Genomic DNA, 24306 nt, shown 5'->3' with positions numbered 1-24306 from the left:
ATTAATGATGAATTTCATAATAATGATCCAAATTGTTGACTCTATTAATATATGTGAATGAAATGATGAAGGAGAGATTATATAAATTAAATGACTTGAATAAATTTATAAATCAATAATGTCTCTTCGTTTGAATCTCTTTGAAGCTCTATCATAGGTTCTAAAGCAAAATTGTGTTCCGATTATTTCTACTTGGAAGTGCTTGTATTGTGGTTGTTGTTTTGGAGTGTCTTTCACTTTGGGTGATTTGTTAATGACTTCCTTCTCAAATGTAAATTGAAAGATTGATCCATTCTTAGGGATGGTAAAAGTCTTATTCTCTCTAGATAATATTTGGAATGTATTCTCGCTTTCTTTAATCATGATTCCTTCCTTTCCAACATAGGAACCACATTTACTCTTTACAACTTTAAATATACAGCCATGATAATCAACTTTGAGTAAAGTTTCATTATTCACTAGAGAGGAAGGTCCCAGTGTTGTTTTCATATATTCCTTCCACATTTCATTCAGTGGTAAATATTCTTCATATTTTCGTTTGGTCTTTTCTTGTTTCTTCTTTTCTTCCGATGATGATGATTGTTGATTTTCTATTGTTGTTGTTGTTGCTGTATTATTTACATCACTTGTTGTTGCTGTTGCTTCTACTACTATCGTTGTATCATCACTGGTATCCATCTTTCTCTTCTTTTTGGTTGGAGTTGCAATTGTTGAAGAAGTATTCTTCTTGTTATTTTTGTTTGAATGTTGGTGAGAGAAATGGTTTGCATTCTTTCTTCGAAGTCGTTCTTTGATTTTGAGCAGTGGACGTTGTTGGGAGTTTTCTTGTGGGTCAGTAGCAGTAGTGGATGAATCCTTGGAGATTGTGGATGGTTTCTTATTCTTCTTCTTGTTGGAATCTTCATTCTTTGAAATGACCTTGTTAGATTGAGCAATAGAGTTCAGTAAGCTGAAAGCTTCTGCCTTATGTTTAACATAGGAAGTTGCTGGACTGGTCTTTTTAAAGGAAGGAGAGGAGAATAGACATGTATAATTACCATACTCTTCAAAGGAGTGAGGTAAAACTTTGGCATCATTAAAGAGCTGATAAACAGATACTGCTCTAGCAATGGCAAATGATGAATGAGTTGCCAACTTTCTCAAATCTTCACTAATTTCCTCATCTGTACTATTGTAAGCTCTCATTCTCAAGAGAACCATCTCTTTACCAGATCTCATCGAATTGACAAAACTCAATTGGAATCTATGAGTTGCTTGATCTTCAGCACCTCTGTGATAAATTGATGGTAATTGAACATTGTTTGTAACAACGTCCTTATAATCCAAAGATTTCAAATCTTGTGGCTTCTTTTTGCTGTCAATTAAACAAAGCAAATAATGGGTCAATTCAATAGATAAATTAGGGAAATTAAACAAATCAAAACCACCTCCTCCAGATTTTGAATACTTTGTAAAATCCTCAATCATTTCCCAAATAAAAGAATTCCTCTTCCAAAGGGAATATAAATTATCACAAGTAGCTTTTCTTTCATCAGCAGACTCCTTTTCAGATTCATCCTTTGATTTCTTAGTCAAACTCTTATCCACTTTAATATCAATATGTCTATATTGAATAAGTGCATATCTCTTATTATAATTTGCTTGGAAATGTTTAATTAATTCACTTCTCTTCTTTTTATCAACCATAGATTTAGAATCACCATATGAATTTCCACTTGTTTGTTTAGAACTGTAACTTGATGATGTTCCTCTTCGTTTTTGGTCCTTTCCTTGAGTTAATTGTTGAGAGAATTTTTCTCTATTTGATGAATTTGTGTTTGTTGATGAGGATGAGGCTGAAACATCAACAAGTGACTTCGGAGATGAAAAATCATTTGTTTTTTTAGCAGAGGATGATGAATTTCCTCCCTCTCTACTTCTTTTCATTTTTTAATAATTTCAAATTTTTTAAAGAACATTAAATATTTAAATATTATTTAATAATATAGAATATTAAATATTAAAATTAATAATAAAAAAATGAGCGAAAATCAATCAACATCGGAACCTCAACTTCCACCACAAGCCAATGCCACCATCGATACCATTGTTCAATACATTGTCATTAGAAGAGATTTAATGCAACCACCTTATTCCTATGCTATTGGTTCAATTGTCTCTCAGGGAAGTCATGCCAGTGTTTCCATCATTTCCGAAAGTTTACTTATTGACAAGGATCCAATTACTTTGAATTATGTAGATGCTAATGCTATCCATCAAATGCATACAATTGTTTTGGAATGTCCTTCGGAGAAACAATTACTTTCCCTTCGTGATGATTTGGATAAGAATCAAATGAAATATAAATTGTGGGTGGAACAACCAGAAAATATTCCAACTTCAATTGCTTTGAAACCTTATCCTCGTTCTCTGGTGGCTAAATTTGTAAAGAAATTTAAACTTTTTAAATAGATTTTACTGAAATTTGGAATTATTTGAAAGAATTTCATTTGATTTTCGAATTTTAAACAGATAAAGAGTATACTGAGACTGTTTTTACAAAGACAGTTCCCATTTTTCAATTTATTTACAAAAGTCATCTGTGTGAATGCTTTAAATTGTTATCCCAACAACATGCTGATGAACCAACATGCAGTTCATGCTTTCAAACATCATACAACAATGAACTATTTTCCCAACATGACAAGTGTTGGCCAACAGTTTCAATTTGTTGCATCAAAAAAAAATACTATTCCACATATCAAAGTAATTGCATCACCATCATGAAGAGTTACAATCCAGTGCCGAACAAAACGCCCTTCCCTAACGCAAAACGATGTAAAGAGATGGAAGCAGAAGATCTTTCACTCGACATTGCACAAGTAACACAACAAATGATAACAAATTATGGTGAGAATATTCATGACATGTCTTGTAGATCGAATATCTTGTTAATTTTCAGAAGATATGTTAAATTTCAAGGATGTGGATTCTGCAATAGAAGAATGAATCAATTGATGGAATTTTATAGAACTCTCAAGCAATACAATATTATTCCTGTTGTTGTTTATCCTGAAGATGTTGAGGAGGGAGAGAGTTTCTTTGCAAAGGTAAGCAATTACTGAATCACATGAATAGTTTATTCAAAAAATTGTGGCGAATCAAAACTAAATTAGTGGAAAGTACCAGAAATTCAAAACTTGGTGAGGATAAATGATCCAGAACAGCAATTTGCATCAAAATTCAATATTTTCTATAATTTACCACCTATTAGTACATATATATCCCATCTGATGCCTCAACTGGCTAAGGTTCATATGGAGGGGTTCGAACAAAGTGTAAGAATGGACAGCAAGTATTTTAACAATTCATTTAGAATCAAACCATGTATGTTTCTCATTAGAAATGGAAAGGTTGCCAAGTCATGGAGACACAACTATGCAGATGCATGTCCAAATATAATCAAAGATTTGGTTCTTCACATGGATAAAACAATTGCATCCCCAATTTCAGATTTGATCATTGATAGTCTTCTTGCAAATGCAACTGATAAGGAAAATAGTCATTCAAATAACCATTCAAGTTCAGAAAGAGAAGTAATGATTGAAATTGAAGGGGCCAGTCAGCAGTCAGCACAGCCAATTACCACTGATCAGGTCACTACGGTTAATACGACTTTTGCAAATATGGGAGGAATAATGAAGAGCATTGAATCATTCTTCTCAACTGTACCAAGATATAAGATGATTCCAGGAACATCAGATTTACAATCACTAAGCACAGAAATGAAACAATCTTTGGAACAAGATTCACTCAATATTTGTAAATCAAAAGAAAGAAATATACCCAAATCTAGATCATGTTTTGCAGCAGATATTGAATTCTATCAAAATATTGATCCAAAAACTATTGATGTAAATATGATTCTCCAAACAGATCACTTTAGAAAATACTTTAAGATAATGAGCTCAAAGGAATATAACTCTGAAAATATCATATTTTGGGAGGATATTAATTTAAAGTACAAACCCCTTACTTCCAAGTTTAATAATTTCAGTAAGGCAAAAATTGTTGCAGAGTCAATTGGAAAGTACTTCCTTTTTGATGAATCTTCGATAATGTACGTAAACACAAGAGACAAATTAAGGCAAGATGTGAAATTCAAAATATCTGAAATATTCTCTGATAAAGTTGAGGAAGATTTCTTCCTTTCACAAGCACCATTACTATTTGATGAAGTACTGAATGAAATGACTGCTTCCGTACTTCAAGACATGTTCATAAGATTCAGTGTGAGTGATCTTTTCAGTGAAATGATTCAAACAAGAATACACAAATAAATTGCTCAGTTGTTTTCAAGCAATAATTCAATAATTAACTCATTACATGATATGACCCAAACAAATTTTCAATAATGAACTATGAAAACCAGTATGAACTAGTTCATCCATTACAAAATATCAAGTTCACAAATTTATAAATAAACTAGTCAAAAAAAATGCAAATTCATAGCCAAGAATTCGTAGACACCACTCCGATCAACACACAAACTCACTCCCAAGTTATTTCCCCAAAGCAGCTCAATGTAAAACCATCATTTATTCCATCCATCAAACATGAAAATCCAATCATTTCACAATTTCTCACCACACCTGAGAATACAACCATCACAGGTGAGGATATTCATTCTGAACAGAGCCTCCTACGTGAATATTCCATTACTTTTCAAATTAATTTACTAGGAAATGGACATGGACAATGGAGAGTTTTATTTCATCATGGAAATGCCAACACTGTTAGACAACCTGCTTGTTGGTTGTGTCCGGGAAGTAATTTGTTGCATTGTAGATGTGATTCGTCTGTTGCAGATAATGCAGGATTTGATAGTAGGCAAGAGATTGATTTGAATAGGTGGACTCATGTTGGTTTAGTGTATTATGGACCTTATCAATTCTTGTTTATCGATGGAAAGTTGGATAAATATGAAAAGTTTGGGCAATATTTGAAGAGAAATGATAATCAAAATTTTCATCTATTCGAAAGTGGTTATGGTTATGATAGAGCCAATGCACAGATCAAAAATTTCAGAATGTATAATATGGCTCTGTGTGATGTTGATATTTTGGAAGATATGAAGAGTGATTTTCCAATCTCAATGAGCACAAGACTTGAAAAAGCATTAGAATCAAAATCAGATAGTTTTCTGAGAAGAGATTTGGTACAATTATTAGAAATGAAAGAATTTGCCAATGTACATATTGCTTGCTCAGATAGTGATCAAATTCTGTATGCTAATCATGCAATACTAGTTGCTAGATCTCTATATTTCAAGACTTTATTGTCAACTCAATGGAATAATTCAAAGGAATACACTTCACAAAATCCATTTGTTATGAAAGTTGAGTTTGAATATCTAATTATGAAGTACATTCTCGAATATATCTATACTGGAACAATCAAGACTAAGGATGGTGAATGTATTCCAATGGAAACTCTATTGAAATTAACTCAAGTGGGAAATCAATTAATGCTCACAGAAATGGAAGATCTTGCCACTCGTTTTATTATTCCAAACATTACAACTGATAATGTTTGTGAACTATTCGATTTGGCAGAAACTGCAAATATTGAAAGTTTATTTAGTTATTGTAAAATTTTTATTTCCAATCGATTCAAATTGATTCCAACAGAAAGAATTACTTCATTGAGAACTGAACTTTTATCCATTGTCATTTCTGATTTGAAAAATAGGTTACAATAAATTAAAAGGCTGACTTGGTTTTCCAATTTTAGAAACCAACTCAAGCTCTTTCAAAAATGGTTTCAATAAGAATTCAGAGAAAATCAATTGATTTAAAACCTTTAAGGTGATTTGAGGAAATCATCAAAGGACTTTTCATTTCCAAACATCTTCTATTTAATATGCAATTACAATTCACAAACAATCAACACAGCCTGTGGAGCATGAATCAAAGTGCTAAAGTCCACCAAAGTGATGAGAATTGCGTTTAGGATCGGTCTCCGAAGAATCATCAAGGACGAACAATTTATTCAGCAAGAAAAAAAGGAGGAAACCCTATCACCCCTGCTATTCGTTTGATTGTTTTGTTGTTGTATCATTGTGTTGTTTAATTGTCAAGATATCAAAGAACCTTTGACAATCTTCACTATTAAAATCTCGCACATAAAATCAATATTGGACACCTAAGAAAGATTCGCGTTTTACAAAACAGAATATTCCCATTTTAAGGACAGTTGTCAAAAGAATTATCATCATTTGATTTTGCATGCAATACTTGATACACATTCATTGTTCTAGTCAATTATTCTTACAACCACTACAGCCAAGATTTAATTCCTTTTTTGAACATCAAGAAGGTCTTTATAATATTTAAAACTTCCGTTTGGAAAGTCCCTCATCAATACAGTAACTAGTGCCAATCCTCTTCAAGCTTGAAGTTATTGTCCAACAGAATATTCATACTACGATAAACCCTACAGCACCTTGCATGTTGGTAGTGCTAGATTGTCATCAACAACAACGACAAAATCCTACAGTTTATTAACATTTAACTGTTCACAAGCCGTCACTTGCCCAAATAACGTTTGCTGCCCTTTCTTCATATTTAACTACCTTTTTAAAAATGAGCAAAAACTCCTCCTCTGTAGTTGATTCAAAGGTTGGTAGCGAAATTGAATTCACAATGTTGACCACTAACAATTATCATGATAATTTTCCAACAACAATAACTTCTCCGCATCATCATCAACATGTACAACAATATTATCAACAGCAACCAACAGTGCTAACTCCAACACAGTTAGATTGTGAGAGTTCTTGTACATTACTTCCGTCTACAACCACACCCTTGTCGTCATCTATTGTTCAATCTCCCTTGTCCACAACATCCTCCCTAAATTTATTGGATTGTAATAGTATTTCATCCTTTACCTCCCCTTCCAATCACCTTTTTTCAAATAATAGCAATACTAGTAGTAGTAATTTAGATCCGAAAATGAATGAAACTTCTCATTCACTACCCCCAACAAGTAATAATCATTATCCACAACATCATTTTCCAAACATTCCTACCAATAATAGTACAACACTGGGAGGAGCAGGAGGATTACATAGCATGGCAGACTGGGCTAAACTTCATGATGGAAGTAAATCTACATTGCCACCATCCATGTACACTCAACAAACTGCTCATTCCTATCCACCACCTCCAAATCACCAGCATCATCAGCAACAACATTCAATGATGCATCCACAACAACAACAACAACCAGTTTTGCCACCTCACTATCCTCTCTATTATCATCATCCAAACCAGACTACAAATGGAGGTTTTTATCAACCTCCTCATCATCAAGGATACTTTCAACCTCCACCTCCTCGGGCAGATCTTTCTCATCAATATATGAGTCATTCCTATCAACCACAACATTCTACCGATGCTACTCAGGCAATGTTAGCAGCAACTCAACAACAACAAGATGTTAGTAATACTGATGGAGGTAATGGAAACAAATCGAGTGGTTCCTCAACATCTAGTGAATCCTCAAGTGATGAAAGTATTCAACCACCTCCAAGCAAGAAGAAGCAAAAGTCCAAGAAAAAGATAGCTGAATCATATGATGCTGCTTCAACTACTGCTCCTTATTCACCAACGAATACTACTTTCACAGAGACTGCTATTGATGAGCAAGGAGGTAATTTCCAACTTGCTCAAATTGCTTGTACCAATTGTAGATCAAGACACAAGAAATGTAGTAGAGAATTACCAGTTTGTAATTATTGTAAAAAGATGGGAAAGGATTGTGTTTATTTGAAAAGTAGAAAAGGACAAGACCAACAAAATAGAAAGAAAAAGAAGAAGAAAAAGGATAAGGAAAGTGTACCACCAACAAATCCAATTACCACTGAGGTACCACAAACAATTTGTCCACCACCCTCTACTACTAATGTAAATGTTGCTATTCCTCCAACTACAATACCAACAGCTTCTCCAGCAGTTCCTTCAATTTCTATGAACACGTCGTCAAACTTTTCGAATCCAGTTACTCATACTCCTCATAGTGTTGTACAATCCTCATCTTCTGGATCTTCGAATCACAATGAAATGTCACCTCTGCCATCATCCCTTCATGGCTCTTCCCCACTTTTAACACATCAATTTAATCCAATGGCATATTCTGAAAGAGATTTTAAAGATCCAAACTCAATTTCAGTTATGTTGTCATCTTTTGTACACTCAATCAATTTCAGATATACTGCGCACAAACTCCTAGATTTGTATTATAAAGAATTGTGCGCAGGTTTCGCCTTGGTTGACAAGAGCTTGATGGAAGGATTAATAGAACAATTAATGGGAAATGATGGTAATTCTAATGCATCAATGATACTTAACCATATGCAATTGGATTCAACAACACAAGATGGTTTGATTTCAATTTTATATTCGATTCAAGCATTAGCACTTCAACAAAGTGGTGACTATGTTCTTAAGGGTGACTATAGACAAAAACTTATGGAGTACATGCACAATCTTGCTAAGGAAAAGATTTCTAAATATTTTGATAATATGGATAATATTTATATTGCTGTAGCTTTGCACTATTTGACTGACTATGTTTGTGGTGAAGGAGACATGAGAAAGACTTCTCTCTACTTGGCCATGGTTAAACAAATGATTGGACTTCATGGCTATGGAGGACCAACAGATCAACAAGTTGGAGCAACTCAAGCAAGCTATTCAGCACAAGACAGTCCTTCACTTCCTAAATTTTTGTTACGTATTTTAGTTAGGTATAAGGAAACATTTTTATCTGATTACATGTCAAAAGTTACTGGTAAACCAAGTAGTGCTACTAAATTATTCGGTATTTTTGCCTCCAGAATCAAGCTCGATACCAGTTTCTTTGATAAGGCTGAAAAGGGTCAAATCAGTAGTCAATATTTGCCTCTTATTGAAAATGTGGTTAGAATTGCACACACATATTATAGTTTATTATTCGAAACCATGTATCAAGCACAAGGTGATTTGTTCTGTTTATTCTCAAATGTTTTTATTAGAGAATTTTATTTAGATTTATACAGTAAGGTGGAGAATATTCCTGCAGCAGTTTTGGTTTCTTATGCAAATGAAATAATTTCATATACCAAAACAGAAAAGTACATTTTTGCTCCATTTGTCATTGCAAATGGTATTGCCAAAGCCGTTGCTGTTCGTTTAGAATATTGGAGACAAACAGGTGACACATCTGTGGACTTTAAGGATGACTTGAGAGCTCTTAAAGTTTTGTCAACACGTTATGGTGTTGTTCAAAAGCTTTATGGAGATTTGATAAATCAAATTGAGAATGCAACACTTTTGCAAAGTATGAACGAAACAAATTCATCAAGATTATTTGGTGCCAATTTACCAGATGCTTTCCAAAATGTACAACAACAAATGCCAACCCAGCCACAGCCACCACAACAACAAGTTATGGTTAATGATCATGAACACGATGCAATGCAACAATTTGATGATTCAATTTCATTCTCTCCACTCATGGATCCTTTCAATCCAAACAATGGCAATTTATTGTCCATGTTGTTCAATGAAGTTGGTAATGAAAGATGTGAATCATTGAACGAAGAATCATACTTTATGGATGATCCTCAAATGGGCAGTTCAGATGCTGCACAACAAGATCGTGACCACAATCCATTCATCAAGGGTTATAGTCTTGTAAAGATGATGATCAAACAACTTTCCAAGTTGAAAGATGCTCTTCATATTTCAGAACCAAAGTATAAAGAAGAGTCTCTTAAGAAAGCCAAGACAGAGCTGATTGAAGAACTAAGCAAAGCTCTACCAAATGACATTGAAGCTAAATTTATTCTAGAATTGACCAAGCATCAACATCCACACCAAATTCACCCATGTCAATACTCTCACCTTGCTCTATTGTTTGAATAAGTGGATGCTTTTTGTAAATATTTCTTGTAAAAGTTAACATATTTTAATGTAAACCAATGTTCATTTCTTCTATTTGTAAACGTAGGTTGGAATATCTTCATCGTCTTCACAAAACATATCCTTACACCCTTCAAATTCCTTCTCCATAAATAATCTGAATTGTTTTAAGGTTTTGCTGAAATTCTTCCAAGTTGCACACTCATAATAATCACCGTCTTCCTCAATAGATTGAGTGGTAAGGAAGAGTTGAAGAAGGGTCTTTTGAAGAAAGTGATCCCGTTTTGAAGGGGCTTGTGGTTTTCTTCTTGGTTGTGTTTCTTGTGGATTTTCATCTCCCAGATTGGTTCTATTCTTTGTTACATCGAGCAATTGTTCTTCATCCAAATCAAAATCGTGCTCTACCATATCCTGAATGAAATCACGTGGTAACATTTCAAATTGGTTTCTCAACAGTTGTACAAAAAGTATGAATTGCTCATTATAGTCCAACAGAGCATCCTCACAATTGCAAAATAAGTGAACTAGTTTCTTCCACTGATTCAATCCGTGCAAGCATTGTCCATGTAAAAGGCAAATAAATGAAAATTGAATCTCTGCAAATAAATCCCTAAACGCTTTCTCCTCACTCATCTTTTTCGATTTGATAATCCTATCCAGTAATTGTGACTTGTCAAAATTCAATCTCGTAATTTGTTCAGGAGTGAGTCCCTTAGATGTTAATTTTTGTGGTACATTGGTATAGTGCAATATATTCGGTTTCTTCTCATCACCTTCTTGTTCCTCCTGCAACAATGTTGAATTAATCTTCTTATTAATCGGTTCAATCCTCTCCAAGAAAGAATAATCAACATATGAAACCAATTCGTTCCAATTCTTACTCATATCCTCATTATAGGGAGCAATCTGTTTCAAAAACACACCATTCCTATACTGATAAGCTATCTGTGCAAATTTTTCATCATTCAATGAAGTAAATTTAAAATCATCTTCCTCTTCATCAAATTCTAAAATCAACAAGGGAATTTCCTCGGTAAAGATGTGGAAAAAACTAATTCTCGGACCTTGTCCATTACCAAACTTTTCATGATCAATTCTATTGTAATAAATAAAGTGTGGTGTATGGAGTGGTATTTGATTAATTCCTCTAAATTCCCTTCCTAATTTATATGAATAATTATTAATTCCGAATTCAAATAATTCGGGAACGTTCAAGCATATCACAGTTCCCTTCACAATTGAAATAAATTCCTCATCCAATGATGCTGCTGACGACATGTTTGCGTATTTTTTTTTAAATTTACTTCAGGTTCAAGTTGACTTTTTGTAAAGTGAGCCTTAAGGTTGTTTGTTTTTGGAATTTCAATTCAATGTTGAGATTCTAACTGAACCTCCTTTACAAACTTTCCAAGTTGGATTACTATTACAAAAATCTATTAAAACATTACAAAAAAAAATGCAAGCACTGAAATCACCTCCGTTCATTGCCTGCAGTGCACAACCATCAAAAATTAACAATTTTCTCACTCACATACAACAATATTGCAATCAAAGAGGGTACAATTCACTTGTACAGTGCCTATTGCGAAGGGATTGTATATTTGCCATCACCAATGATTATCGTTTGCATATTAGCAAGTTGTCGAGTGATCAGAATGAAGGATTTGATTTATTAACAAGTTCTGGATTGGATCAGAGTATTGGAGTGAAGAGGGTTTATTATGTGGCTGCGTCGTATACTCATTGTATGATATTGGTGGATGAAATTATTGATCGTAATGATGATGATCAAGATATTTCGGAATTAAAATACCAAGTCAAGGAATGCGTAGGTTTTTTAGATAATTTAATGATGATGTTTTAATATTATAATATTACTGGAATTATAGAATGAAATGTATATTAATAAGTTGCCAAATGGTCAGACAATTCAAGTGCCAAAGCGATCATCACTTATTGCATTCGGATTGAATTTTGGAGTAGTGTTCTATTGGGAAATGATGCAATTCAATTGAAAATCAACAAAACTGAAGAGGTGCTACATGCGTATCTGTTGCCATTTAATAGTTCATTTAAAGAAAATGAGTTTATAACATACATGACATGTGCTTCTTCTTCATCTGTTTTTCTAACCAATTATGGAAGAATATTTGTACTAGGTTTGTTTAAATATTTTCTGAAATAGTTTTATTGGAATATTTCTGAAATTCAAATTATGGATATTACAATAACACAGGTTCGAATGGTTTTGGTGAATGTGGATTTCCACGATATCAAGATGTTTCAAGCATTTCATTATGTCCATATTTTGAAAGTAATCCTGATTTGTTTATTTGTAAGGTTGCTTGTGGAGACCACACTATTGTTGCACTCGATAGGAGTGGTCTAATTCATTGTACTGGTTATAATTACTATGGAGAGTTGGCTATTGGAAAGATTTGTGATTCTATAGATGCTTTCCAACCATCTACAGAGCTTAACAAGTACTTGGTGTCAGATCCTGCCATTGATATTTCATGTCGTTACTACGGTGTAATTGTACTTACAAAGAGTGGTAAGGTTTACACAACTGGTAATGGACCTCTCAAAATAGACACTCTTGATTTACAAGAACGAACATTTGGTAGGGTGTTGAATATTGGAGCAAATAATTCATCCTTCTTATGTTGTGTTGGACAGGGGAATGATTTATTAATTCAAATATTTGAATCTCAATACGATTACGCTTTTAGTGATGAAGAAGTTGCTGAATCCAAAACAGCACAATCCCTTCTAATCGAGAATGGTGGAAGTCTCTTGAATTCAAGTGAGAGAGTAGTATTGGTTGGTTCAGAAGTTAGTGTCAAAGGTGCAGCTCTTTTGTGCTATATTCAGTCTTGCCATACTGAATCTGTTTTACAGAATAACTTGAGGAAACATTTATATGAATATGTGGAAGAAGGAAGAAAATCATTGGCAGATATTATTATAAAAGATTACTAATAACAATACTAAGGTTAAGGTGAATTATAAGGCTACTGTTTTGGAAGAAAAGTTACAACCATCAAGGAAACACTACAGTAAGTTTCTTGATAATTATAATACAATCATCGTTAAATAGATATTGGAAACTTTTTTCTTTATGGTCAATCCAAACCTTGAAGTTCTTTGATTCTGTTCTTTAACAATTGTGAGTTTTAAGAAAGACCAAATGAACAATGTCTAAAATCCAAAACAACTCTTTTTTTGGCAAAGGAATCATCAACTTTCTTACCAAAATGATCAATATATCGATCAATATACCAGGTTCTAAAATCTTTAAATTGAGGAACATTTATTCCATTGATTTGAATTCAACAAACAAAAATGAAAAGAATCGTTTCAATTCTATTGATTGCCTTGACTTTGGCAGTTCTTGCTCTTTCGTTCACTACTGGAGTTAGTGCTACCAATGAAGAACAAGCTTCAACTCTCTCCTTGTACATTAGAAAGAGCAATAACAAGAAGAGAAATCTCAAGAGATTCAGACTCAAGAAGAGAAAGAACAATAGAAAGCTCCACAAGTACATTGACACCTATGGAAGAAAGAGAAGAGGATGGAAGAGATATGGTAAGAAGAGAATTATCAGAAAGAAGATTGATGTATATGGAAAGAAGAGAAGATTGAATAAGAAGAGAAGAATTGATACTTACAGAAAGAAGAATAGAAAGATTAGAAGAAGAGGTGGAAAGAGAAATAAGAAGGTTGACATCTATAAGCGTAAATAGATTGCCAATTCTCCAATAATTTTGCATCAATTTTGTTATGCTTAGAGAAATAAATTTGTGAGTCCATGAAAAGTTACAATTTATTCAATCTTCTTTTCTTCTGAGGCCTTGGCTAGAGCAGCTTTTTCTTGCTTTCTCTTTTTGACTCTCTTAACCTTCTTTACCAAAACTTCAGTAGTGGTGACAAAATTACCAAGTGCCAAAATAAGGAAAAGTAAACCATTAGCATAAACTTGCCATTCAACAGTAATACCACCAAATGATTCTGGATGTAATAATCCCCAATCAAATAATTTGTAAGCATTATAAACTTGGAAGATTTGTCCAATAAAGATGAATGGTAAGAGGAAAACAAGAGCAAGAGATGATTCGACGACAACTTGAGAACTATCAGAGTTGGCAACATCCATCATGTTGGACTTTCCAATAGCTGTTCTAACATACAATCTTTCCTTTTGATATTTGTATTGCAGAACTTGGACAATTGAGGCATATAGAGCGTAAAGTAAAAAGTAAGGACGATATGCTTGATAGAATGCTGTTTCTGGCCATGTTAACATTGTAATAACTAAAAAGATAGAGAGGTAGTGATGTCTAATCCACCAGGCCTTGATATTACTTCCATTCACTGCCAAAATATTTTCTCTAAGAGCAAGTGTTAAATAAAAATAGGTCAAATACAATTGATAGAGGGTATCAATTGCACGAGATTGAATGAAAAAGTATAACAATAATGTGAATGGAATGTTCCAAACAGTGCACTTGTACTTGAAACTTTCATATTCCTTCTTGAAATTAAACTTTTTAGAATCATCTCCGACAAGAACTGCACTACTCTCTTTACCAAGAAATAGTTCCACAAATTTACCTCCTGTATTCAAAGTTTGCTTGTTGATCACGTCAAGTTTCTTGATATAATGTTTAATCTTTAGTTTCTTTTCTTGTAAATCCTTGATTAATTCTTCATTTGATGATCCAGCCTTTTCTACAGATTCAATCATGGCTACACATGATCGAAGTCTTTTTTTTTGTTTTTCAGCCTTCTTCTTTACATCACTTTCCGAATAGAAAAGATCTGCTCTCTTCTCCTTTATCAATTTATCAAAACTACTTTCAATCTTTTCTTGGTCAGTTGAACATTCCGACCAATCTTCATTAATTTGTTTCAATATTTCTTCCATTTTTTTTTGATTTTCTCTTATCACCCTTGATGATGAGATGATGTTCGAACTTTTTTAAAAGGTTTTGGTGATTCTTCCACAGAGTCCTCTTGAGGAAGGATTCCTTTGACTGTGTGGGTGTCGATGCGATACTTTTGATGAGGGTTCAAAAGCTTGGAATTTTCGAGATGTTTTCGAGTTGTTTAAAAGGCTTGGCCTAGATATTCCGTTCTCTATGAGTACTGTGAAGAAGGAGACTCTAGAGGATAAAGTGTTGTCTTTCTTTTCATAATATTTCCTGCTGCTGATCGTGCTAGTTAAATAAATTATTATCGAACATAATATTGGTTTTTTCTTGCAATTTTTGAAATTTGTCCGATTCATAAAATAAGCAGTGGAGAATTTCTCAAGTGAGATAGTAAGGAAAATCATGAATGGTTTCGTCCTTATGACGATAACATTACTATTTATTTCTTCTTATTGAATAGGGAGTATACTCTTGCTCTCAACTCGAGTGACATGAAGAATAAGCATATTGTAGTGACACACATTAAGAGAGCTACAATCAAAATGACCCAGAAGAATGAATTGTAGCCAAACCAAATCCAAGAATTTGTAATTAAAAGTGGAATTGTCATTTCACCAATTGAGGATAAAACAAAGAGAAAAGATGTCAAAAATCCAGACAAGTGAACATCTTTCATTTCTGTTGCTGCAGGGAAGGAAATGTAACTTGGAATAAATGTACTTATGCTTGCACCAATTAAAATTACACCAATCCAACTACCAACAATACTGTTTTGAGGGATGGCTAACATGACAATTATACCTGAAAAAAGTCCAATTAATGAGATACTCAGGATTACAACTTGAGTAAATCTGAAAACCTTTTGAAGGAAGTAAGAGAAAATACCAGATATAATTCTGGCAATTGTCATGCTCAAGTAATAGATACTGACCATGAGAGAGGCTTGTGAAATGTCAGTAGTACCAACATATTTAACCAAGTATGTTGAAATCAATCCACCAACTGAGGTCTCTATGCCAAATGCAAAGAAAAATCCCAAGGCAAAAAACACAAAGGCTCTGTAGGTTCTAAGCTTGTTATACCAGTGGATTGGAGTGGATATAATCTTACCAAAAGAGAATCCCTCTTTCATTTCCTCTTCTTTTTCTTGTTTCTCGATTTCCTCTTCTTTTTCTAAAAAGTCTACTGTACTCTGGGAAGGAATCATTTCATTCGTAACCATACTTGGAGATTGTTTCATTTCATATTCTTCCTCTTTTGGTTTCTTTGTGTATGCTTCGATTGTTTTTTTAAGATTTTCCTCTTCCATTCCATCAATTGAAATAATTCCATGGAGTCTGTATAATTCAAATTTGGTTAGAATAACTTGGAATAAAGGTAATAGAATAGCTACAGATGCAAATAAAACACCTCCAATAATTACATAGGTAAATCTCCAATTACCATTCACTATTGCATCCACATTAATTGAGGTAGAGTTTGAGGTGGAATTTTCAAAGGTTGCTAAAATTGTTTGTTCAAATGCAAAACTGAATGATGAACTAGTACTATTCGTAGTGATTGTGGACGATGGCGAATCAGATGCGATCAATCCATTCAAAATAATTGGACAGAGGAAGGCCCCTAAACCAATAATGGCTGAGTTCAGTAAGAGAGCTGTACCAGCGTATTGTCCCCAAAGCCATGCCTTAACAGAGATTATTAACCTGCAATTTACAGTGTACTTACACACAAGACATTTCCTTGCATAACAGTGAGGCCAGAGCCTAACCCAAACATGAAATAAACAAACAACAACAGCCCATAATTTCTAACAAAAGGAGTTGCCACCAATGAGCCCACCAACACAAGCACACAAGTTGCAAAGTAAGAATTAATTGCATAATTTCTTGCAATATATTGTTTGAATGGAGTAAGGCCTCTTATTTTCCCAATCTCCTTTTCGCTATCGAGAGCATCTGTTGAATAGGGATTATTCTTTAACAGCCTTTTCTTTTTCCATTCATACAGAAATCCTCTAAAGTTTGACAATTGTTCAGCAATTATATCCAAAACTTTTCCACCAAAAAGAGTACCAGTTATTGAACCAAGACCTTTAAGTGTGAAAATAAAACCTATTGTTGCTGGGGTTGCTCCCACGTTCACTGTAAGGAATGCCAAACAAGGCCCAACTATTGATTGTGATGCTCCAAATGCAAACATGATTATGAAATAAGCAACAGTTAACACCAATCGTGAAAACATGTGCTTGAGTTGTAATTTTCTGAGTTTTCTTTTCAATTCCTCTAATTCTACCTTATCATCTCCTTTTTCGAGTGGCTCAGCAAAGGTAACTCCTATTTTTGGTTCCAAAATTTCTTCTTTCGTTATTGTTTGTTCCTGCTTCACGTTCGAATAGTCTTCATCATTGTTTCCAGGAATGGAGCTACTGGTATCCAGCAGTACATCATTTGAAGTGATACCTTTCAATGCTTCCTAAATCCGAGGTACTGGAATTTTGCACTGCAACTTGTAAGCCTTCCTCATTTCTCACATGAGATTCCTCTCCTAGTAGTGATGAAGATTGATGATTATTTGATGGGATGCTGTCTTCCAAAGTTAAAGTTGGAGGAGGTTCAATGGTTAGTTGGATTATTCCATCATCATTTGGTGATATTTCTTGGGATGCATCAATAGACATTTTTTCAAAATTCTGGCGCAAATATTTCTTTGAATTATTTAAAAGATATGACATAACATATTTCTATGATAACTTTCTATTCAAATACTAGACTGACAACATTTATAGCAATAAATTACTACTTGTTAACAACGAATATGTTTAATAACCAATAATCCATAGTGCTTCTTTATATGCATTTTCTCAGTGTTAAACCTTATGTAGCTTATAAGTATTCTAAAGAAAATGAATTGGTTAATAATCTTGAATGGTGATTTAGGGAATCAATCTTTCCATTTTATCTTTCATGTATTCTGATCTTTAAGGATATAGCTTCTAAATGGGTTTTCAAACCAAGTAGATTTCTTTTAAGCCGCTCAATAGAACCCATGTTCACGCACGCATATTTATTTTAATAATACACAAAACAATGGGACTTGACCCTCTTAATAATTCTCACTCGTCATCGTCATCTTCATCTTTGACTTCAGCAAATAATCTCGTAGTGGAGAACGATGATGATGAATCACTTAGTAGGGAAATTAATCAACAAGCTAATAATATTCCTATTGTTTATTCATCGACTTCTGTTGATGGATTGACAACGGTGACTACAACAACGAGTATCCTTAATCCTTTGGGAGTTACCTTTTCAACCTCATCCGATACATTAAATCAATCATCATCAGTGGGAGAACCACATCAACAAAACTTCATTCCACCACCCGTTGGAGTGCCTATTAATCATCTAGTACTCAGTAATCAAAATGGAATATATGTAGGTTGCGAGAACCCATACGCTACTCCAAGAAACAGAGAAACCGAACAAATTGTTCAGGATGAAGAAGATCCATTTGGCACTGATAATATTGATATCCCAGATGACGAATTTAATTCACAATCAACACAAGCTCCTGCAACAGTAATTGAAATAAGCTCAAATAATCAACATCCTCCTCTTATCATAGATGATGTACCTGGTGTTCAGTATGGATCTCATCATCAGGTTACACTCAACGATGCAAACAATATTTCAAGTCGAGTCGTAACCACACCTCAGAAACACTTCTCTCCAGTCTCACATAATGATGACTTTCATGATATTGATTTGGGAGGCCCAACACCAAGTCCTTCTATTTCTACTCAGCCATTCTTTTCCAATCCATTGTTTCCAAGAGGATCCACTGCTTCAGACACAATGTCGTTTCAGCAAACAAGCAGCCCATATTCGAAACCAGACCCACATGCATCTCCATCAGCTAACAGATACAGACCTTCCCTTGACCAACCATTACCAGACATTCCAACTCTTCAAGGTTCCCCATCAAACAATGAAAACTCAATGTTTCGAACTGTAAATCAACCAACAATCACTATACATATTACTGAAGAAAATGGAGATTATGTTTCAGCAGTGGAGAAGAGATTTTCCAATGCAGTAATTATTAGTGTAGCCTTATTCTTTATAGGTTTACCATTTCTTTCCTGTTTTCCTTTCCTTCTATTATTCCCATACAGACATTCAAGTGTTGCAAGAATTAGGTCTCTAGGTCATGTCAGTGTTGTAATATTCAACATGTTGTGTGTTCTTAACTTGGTACTCTTGTTATGTGTGAGTGTTCCGATATTCTTTGTATTGATAGTTAGTGGCATAGCTTACTCAGGACCCTATAAAGCAGAACAATAAATAATTTGCAATGTTGTAATAATTTTCATTAAGAAACTCTCTAAAGAACTCTAAATAGTAAATGGATTTCTGAATAAGGAACAAACATGAAAGATTTCAATTATTAAAAAATGAAAAGATTTGCTGCTGCGTTCTCTAAACAGCTAGCCAAACAGCAAGCAGATCAACATTATTTGGCTTATCCTTCCGATATGAATACAGGTGATGAATCACCTTCCCTTGGTCCAAATAGTGTCGATCAAAATTCCTCATCAATGATGGATGATGATGATATGGTCATTACCTCTGAAAATAATATCGGAACAAGTAGTAATGGCAGAAAATTACAAGATAAATATTTATCATCAATTGTGGATGGAGATGTTGAGAGTTTTGCTCCAACTAGATCATCTTCACCTCCAATAGAACATCAACAAAAGAATACAAAACCCACCAACAACAAACCAATAATGGAAGATGTATCGAGTCCTAAAAATAATAGTAACCAACAACAAGAAGAAGGAAAACCATCAACTGGAGAAGCTCTTGGAAGCGCTTTTAAAAGATTGAAAACCAGAAAAAAGAATCTTTCATTTTCCAAGTTTTCAGGAAATGTATGTATGATGATTTTGAGGTGTTTACATTTTATAATAGTTGAAAAATATTACAGTAATGAAAAAGGGAGTTATTGAGGATTATACAAGTGATATTGAGAGAGGTCATGCTCTATTATTGGAAGCTTGTGATGAATTTTTTGATAAGAGTGAGGCGCTCACTTTTCACACTTGTAAAGGTTCTGACCTTTTAAAAAGTATAGGTGCAACAGCTATTGACAAGGAATTGGATAAAATTATTTCTAAAATTGAGGGATCTCACTGGGAATATGGATATCATTTATTGGCAATTGTTATGGGTTATGTTGGAACTCAAGGTTCTGGAGGAAGTACATCTGTTGCAAAAGCAAATTGTAATATTATACTCGAATCAAATGCATTGCCAACAATTCTTATGGCATTTAAACATCACGCATTTGTATTGGCTGACATTCAAATCAAAAGACTCATAGATACTGAGAAATTTGAAAAGGAGTGTAAGGAAAAGGAAAAATGGTTCAACCTTTACTCTAACATTCTTTATATTTTCCTTACTATGCAATCTTGGAATCCATCTCAAGATGTTCTAGAAGAATTGAAGTATGATTTATTTGAGAGAGGAGTTGTTAACAGAACCAAGTATGGACAGAAACAAGATTCTGAACACTTCTTTTTGGTTCTTGTGAAACTTGTTAAGAAAACTCTTTTCCATGAAGTTAGTGATATTTACAATATTCATAGTTTGAAAAAATTGTGTATGCTAATGCACAAAACTCTTCATATTCTCTTCCTTTGTGACGTTGACAATATTCAAAAGAAGAAGGGATACACAAAACTAACCAAGGTTTTAGAAAAAGAAAGAGCCAAGTCTCTCAAATTGAAGGTGAGCACAGAAACCAAAGCTGCCTATATTAAGCAAAATCAAGATAATATTTCTTCAAAACTGGTTGAAGAAGCCATCGATATCTATAACAGAGCTCCTGAAAAGAAGGAAAATAATAAGACCAACGTAACTCTTCCAAGAGCTTTGATAGAATCTCCAAGTACAACTGAGACGTTATACGTAAGTTGGCATTAATTGATTTTAACCTTTGACATCTAACTTGAATATAGAGATTAATGATTGAGGATTTACCAGATTTTGTTCTAACAATTCTTACATTGCTTGACAAGACCACAAAAGGTGAATTAGGAACAGGATTTGTTGGAACTGAACAAAAGAGAAGATATTGCAATATTTTATTGAAATCTATTCTATCAGTGGTTTTATTGATGATTAAGAATTGGAGAAAGAGTTGCCAAATGCAAGCCAAATACTTTATTCACCTATTGGAAGAGGCAGATACTCAAGTGCTCTTATTTAGACTTTTGGATTTGGAGGTTAAGTCCTACATTGTACAAGATGAATGTAATGCTGACGTAAGGTAAGTCTTGAATTTATTTGAAATTTTGAATCAAATTATTCAAAGTTTTATGAGAGGCGATCAAAGGAGCACCCAATCTAGCACCAGTAGTAGTAATAGTAGTAATTTCCCTAAACCAAATTGGAGAAATGTTTATGTTTTAACAGTAGCCTTAAGAATTATTCATCAAATGACAAAAGATGATCAATATTTAATGTCAAAGTTAATCAGAAAACACAAAATGCATGTAAGTATCATTCTTTCAAAATTTAATTTCTAATTTCACATTTTACAACAGAGAACTCTCAAAAAGGTACTTCAAGTTGAAGATATAGAAGCACTTTGTAAATACTCTTGTAAAATATTGAAAAACTGTCTTCCTCAACTACCACTTAAATGGAAGACAACAAATATGTTGGTTGTTAACAATATTTATTTCCATGTGAGACCAACCCTAACAGATACAAGTTGGATTCAATCATTGAATGCAACAATTCAAATCTCTCAATCAGAATACCTTACAGAAATGAAAAAGATTCGTGATAACATTCAAAATTTCCATGCTGATAACTATTTCAATTGGTGGAAGAGCTTTGGATGGAGATCAGTGGATATGGTTGCCAAAATGAAGAGGCAAAACTCTGAAGAATACGACCATCTTGTATTCTCTGAAGATAATGGTTTATTTGGTGAAAACTATGTCTCTTTCATGTACAACTCTATAGAACTGTCTGATCAGGATAAAAGGGAAGCTCTACTATTATAATAAACGATTTATAAATGTATCATATTGATAATAATACTAGTGAAGATATATTTACAGAAGGAATAAATTAAGGAAGTAAGGGTAAGAAAAAACGGTTTGAATGAAAAACTATTCAAGGTAAGCTGACGAGCTTCTTCTCATTGTTTCCCGAAGAGAGAAGTTATCTGGTGCACTGTTTTCCTCTTCTTTCCTTCTTCTTCTTCTCTCCTTATCAGACATAGAGGCTGTTCCCCCTCTTGATGAGGATCTGTGTTTACTCGAAGAACTTCTCCTTGAAGAAGAACTAGAATTATAATTTCCTGTAGAATTTGATTTTTTAAGTTTAACAGGAGAAGTGTGTCTATTATGATTTTTATAGCTAGATAAATCTGATCCTGATGATACTGATGGTTGCAGGTTTGTTGAACATGAAACACCCATTTTCAAGTGAGAAAAGCAATGTATTGCTGATGTTTTTTTTAAGCATCCAAGAGCGTTGCTGATAATCCGGCCATTTGAACCTCAATATAAAGTGGACCATCACGCAACCATCATCAGCGCAACTCTATCCGCTAGAGGAAGCCTTTAGATTTTGACTCTGAATCAAGGTTATCATTACTGATGAGGTCCTTACTCTGTTGTTATCGGCCTCAACAACAACAATTCATTGTCAATTGAATCCTTCCAGGATATCAACCTTGCGCGCAGAGACAAAAACCTCAAGTGATTTAGAAGAGAGTCCATTCCACTATGGAGGAATGTGTGAATGCCCTAATGGGATTTTGATATGGTTTCTCTCTTTGGTTTTATTTACTGAGTTTGTTAAAGGTAAAAAAGGGTATTTGAATCTTTACCGTTTCGGAGAATCGCTTATGTTGCATTTATTAAGGCATGATTAGCTTTTAATGTTAATTAACATGTTAGAAAACTTTTTGGGATTGTTGAATATTGGATGAATCGAGAATGTTTGATGTGAAATAGCAAAAATAATGGTTATTGTGGCAGGTCAACAAAAATCTGCTCTTACGTCATCCCTCCTATTTTTAACTGTCAGGTGCCAGTTTGATTTTAATAACCAAAATTCAAAAAAATGACAACAGCCAACGCTTTGGATTATTGCTTTAAATTAATTGTTATCGGAGACTCTGGTGCAGGTAAATTTATTTTCCATCATCAATTTTATTAACATTATCAAACTATAGGAAAGTCATGTGTCATGCGAAGATATTTAGAAGCAAATTGTAAGTTTTCCATTATTATTTAACTAACATGACAATTTTCTAGTCTATGAAGACCAAACACACACCATCGGAGTTGAATTTGGATCAAAAAATGTGATTTGCGGAGGAAAACGAATTAAACTTCAAATTTGGGATACGTACGTAAATGAAATTATTTGAAAATTTACAAAAAAATCACAATTTTTACAAATTATACATTGAAACATTAAACAGTGCAGGTCAAGAAAGATATAGAAGTGTTGTGAGAAGTTATTATAGAGATGCAATTGGTGCCATTGTTGTTTATGATATAACCAATGAAGAATCATTTAAAAATGTGAAACGATGGATTGAGGATGCACGTGAATTGAGTGATGATAATGTTACTTGCATTATAGTTGGAAATAAAAAAGATAAAGAAGATGAAAGAAAGGTTAATTTCATGAGAGGATCTCAATTGGCACATGATATGGATGCTGCATTTTTTGAAGCTTCTGCAGTGACAGGAGGTATGTTTCCAAGTTCAATTAATTCAATATTAATTCAATTATTTGAAATGTTGTAATCTTGGATATTGAAATATTGAAAAAATATTGTAAAAAAATTCAGATGGAGTTTCTGATGTTTTTAACAAATTGACAAAACTAATTTTGACCAAAGTAGAGAATAATGATTTAAAGCCAAAAGCTAAGGAATCAATAATAATACCAGGAGTGACAAAAACGCCAGAAAATTCAGCAAGTGAGGAAGCAGGAGCAGATCAGAGTTGGAGTTCTTACTGTCAATGTTAAAGAAGAATATAATCAGATAATGATATTTTGAATCAGAACCACAACACTCACTACATCTCACTACATTGTATGAGTTTACAAAACTGTGTGTTGTGCAGGTTCATCACATCTGTATCTCTCAACAAGTTCATTCACAGTAAATAGTTCACATTGTACAATTACTAAAAAGGGAGATGGTTCCCTTAGATATTTTGTTATTTATTAAGAAATTTGGAGAGATCCAAAGATAGACCAAGATTGACATTCTGGGAATAAGATGTTCATTTATGCTGCTGAATCGTTATTATTAAGATTTCTACTGTGACACATATGTTTGGTGATACTTTACCACAGCTTCATGATTGAAA

At 33.6% G+C, this 24306-nt stretch overlaps 13 protein-coding genes across 13 annotated transcripts; 9 read left to right on the top strand and 4 right to left on the bottom strand.

Annotated features, from left to right (window-relative positions):
- Window positions 1-105: 105 nt before the first annotated feature.
- NAEGRDRAFT_51536 (uncharacterized protein) lies at window positions 106-1926 on the bottom strand (the record flags this gene model as incomplete). Its single annotated transcript, XM_002673405.1, has 1 exon — window positions 106-1926. The coding sequence occupies one exon, from the start codon at window positions 1924-1926 to the stop codon at window positions 106-108; it is 1821 nt and encodes a 606-aa protein (XP_002673451.1).
- Window positions 1927-2019: 93 nt separating this feature from the next.
- NAEGRDRAFT_71370 (uncharacterized protein) lies at window positions 2020-2451 on the top strand (the record flags this gene model as incomplete). The annotated part of the gene is made up of 1 exon (XM_002673483.1): window positions 2020-2451. One exon carries the CDS (start codon window positions 2020-2022, stop codon window positions 2449-2451), a length of 432 nt encoding a protein of 143 aa, XP_002673529.1.
- Window positions 2452-3272: 821 nt separating this feature from the next.
- Window positions 3273-4319, top strand: NAEGRDRAFT_71369 (uncharacterized protein; the record flags this gene model as incomplete). The annotated part of the gene is made up of 1 exon (XM_002673482.1): window positions 3273-4319. The coding sequence occupies one exon, from the start codon at window positions 3273-3275 to the stop codon at window positions 4317-4319; it is 1047 nt and encodes a 348-aa protein (XP_002673528.1).
- Window positions 4320-4477: 158 nt separating this feature from the next.
- NAEGRDRAFT_71368 (uncharacterized protein) lies at window positions 4478-5740 on the top strand (the record flags this gene model as incomplete). The annotated part of the gene is made up of 1 exon (XM_002673481.1): window positions 4478-5740. The coding sequence occupies one exon, from the start codon at window positions 4478-4480 to the stop codon at window positions 5738-5740; it is 1263 nt and encodes a 420-aa protein (XP_002673527.1).
- Window positions 5741-6623: 883 nt separating this feature from the next.
- On the top strand, window positions 6624-10000 carry NAEGRDRAFT_80905 (uncharacterized protein; the record flags this gene model as incomplete). Its single annotated transcript, XM_002673480.1, has 1 exon — window positions 6624-10000. One exon carries the CDS (start codon window positions 6624-6626, stop codon window positions 9948-9950), a length of 3327 nt encoding a protein of 1108 aa, XP_002673526.1. The 3' UTR covers window positions 9951-10000.
- A 1403-nt stretch (window positions 10001-11403) lies between these two features.
- NAEGRDRAFT_71366 (uncharacterized protein) lies at window positions 11404-13088 on the top strand (the record flags this gene model as incomplete). Its single annotated transcript, XM_002673479.1, has 5 exons — window positions 11404-11775; window positions 11983-12106; window positions 12184-12878; window positions 12922-13006; window positions 13048-13088. The coding sequence occupies 5 exons, from the start codon at window positions 11404-11406 to the stop codon at window positions 13086-13088; spliced, it is 1317 nt and encodes a 438-aa protein (XP_002673525.1).
- A 204-nt stretch (window positions 13089-13292) lies between these two features.
- On the top strand, window positions 13293-13694 carry NAEGRDRAFT_71365 (uncharacterized protein; the record flags this gene model as incomplete). The annotated part of the gene is made up of 1 exon (XM_002673478.1): window positions 13293-13694. One exon carries the CDS (start codon window positions 13293-13295, stop codon window positions 13692-13694), a length of 402 nt encoding a protein of 133 aa, XP_002673524.1.
- An 80-nt stretch (window positions 13695-13774) lies between these two features.
- On the bottom strand, window positions 13775-14875 carry NAEGRDRAFT_71364 (uncharacterized protein; the record flags this gene model as incomplete). The annotated part of the gene is made up of 1 exon (XM_002673404.1): window positions 13775-14875. The coding sequence occupies one exon, from the start codon at window positions 14873-14875 to the stop codon at window positions 13775-13777; it is 1101 nt and encodes a 366-aa protein (XP_002673450.1).
- Window positions 14876-15321: 446 nt separating this feature from the next.
- Window positions 15322-17562, bottom strand: NAEGRDRAFT_71363 (uncharacterized protein; the record flags this gene model as incomplete). Its single annotated transcript, XM_002673403.1, has 3 exons — window positions 15322-16569; window positions 16611-17310; window positions 17345-17562. 3 exons carry the CDS (start codon window positions 17560-17562, stop codon window positions 15322-15324), a joined length of 2166 nt encoding a protein of 721 aa, XP_002673449.1.
- A 409-nt stretch (window positions 17563-17971) lies between these two features.
- On the top strand, window positions 17972-19228 carry NAEGRDRAFT_71362 (uncharacterized protein; the record flags this gene model as incomplete). The annotated part of the gene is made up of 1 exon (XM_002673477.1): window positions 17972-19228. The coding sequence occupies one exon, from the start codon at window positions 17972-17974 to the stop codon at window positions 19226-19228; it is 1257 nt and encodes a 418-aa protein (XP_002673523.1).
- Window positions 19229-19338: 110 nt separating this feature from the next.
- On the top strand, window positions 19339-21969 carry NAEGRDRAFT_71361 (uncharacterized protein; the record flags this gene model as incomplete). The annotated part of the gene is made up of 5 exons (XM_002673476.1): window positions 19339-19821; window positions 19862-20863; window positions 20914-21224; window positions 21270-21450; window positions 21502-21969. 5 exons carry the CDS (start codon window positions 19339-19341, stop codon window positions 21967-21969), a joined length of 2445 nt encoding a protein of 814 aa, XP_002673522.1.
- A 108-nt stretch (window positions 21970-22077) lies between these two features.
- Window positions 22078-22389, bottom strand: NAEGRDRAFT_71360 (uncharacterized protein; the record flags this gene model as incomplete). The annotated part of the gene is made up of 1 exon (XM_002673402.1): window positions 22078-22389. One exon carries the CDS (start codon window positions 22387-22389, stop codon window positions 22078-22080), a length of 312 nt encoding a protein of 103 aa, XP_002673448.1.
- Window positions 22390-23038: 649 nt separating this feature from the next.
- Window positions 23039-23959, top strand: NAEGRDRAFT_71359 (rab family small GTPase; the record flags this gene model as incomplete). Its single annotated transcript, XM_002673475.1, has 5 exons — window positions 23039-23102; window positions 23151-23189; window positions 23233-23326; window positions 23403-23677; window positions 23778-23959. 5 exons carry the CDS (start codon window positions 23039-23041, stop codon window positions 23957-23959), a joined length of 654 nt encoding a protein of 217 aa, XP_002673521.1.
- Between the last annotated feature and the right edge of the window lie 347 nt (window positions 23960-24306).

The sequence above is a fragment of the Naegleria gruberi genome, assembly GCF_000004985.1.
Source record: "Naegleria gruberi genomic scaffold NAEGRscaffold_46, whole genome shotgun sequence".
Classification (NCBI taxonomy): domain Eukaryota; phylum Heterolobosea; class Eutetramitea; order Acrasida; family Naegleriidae; genus Naegleria; species Naegleria gruberi.
Note: the sequence above shows the minus strand (reverse complement) of the source record. Positions and strands in the feature narration are given on the sequence as shown.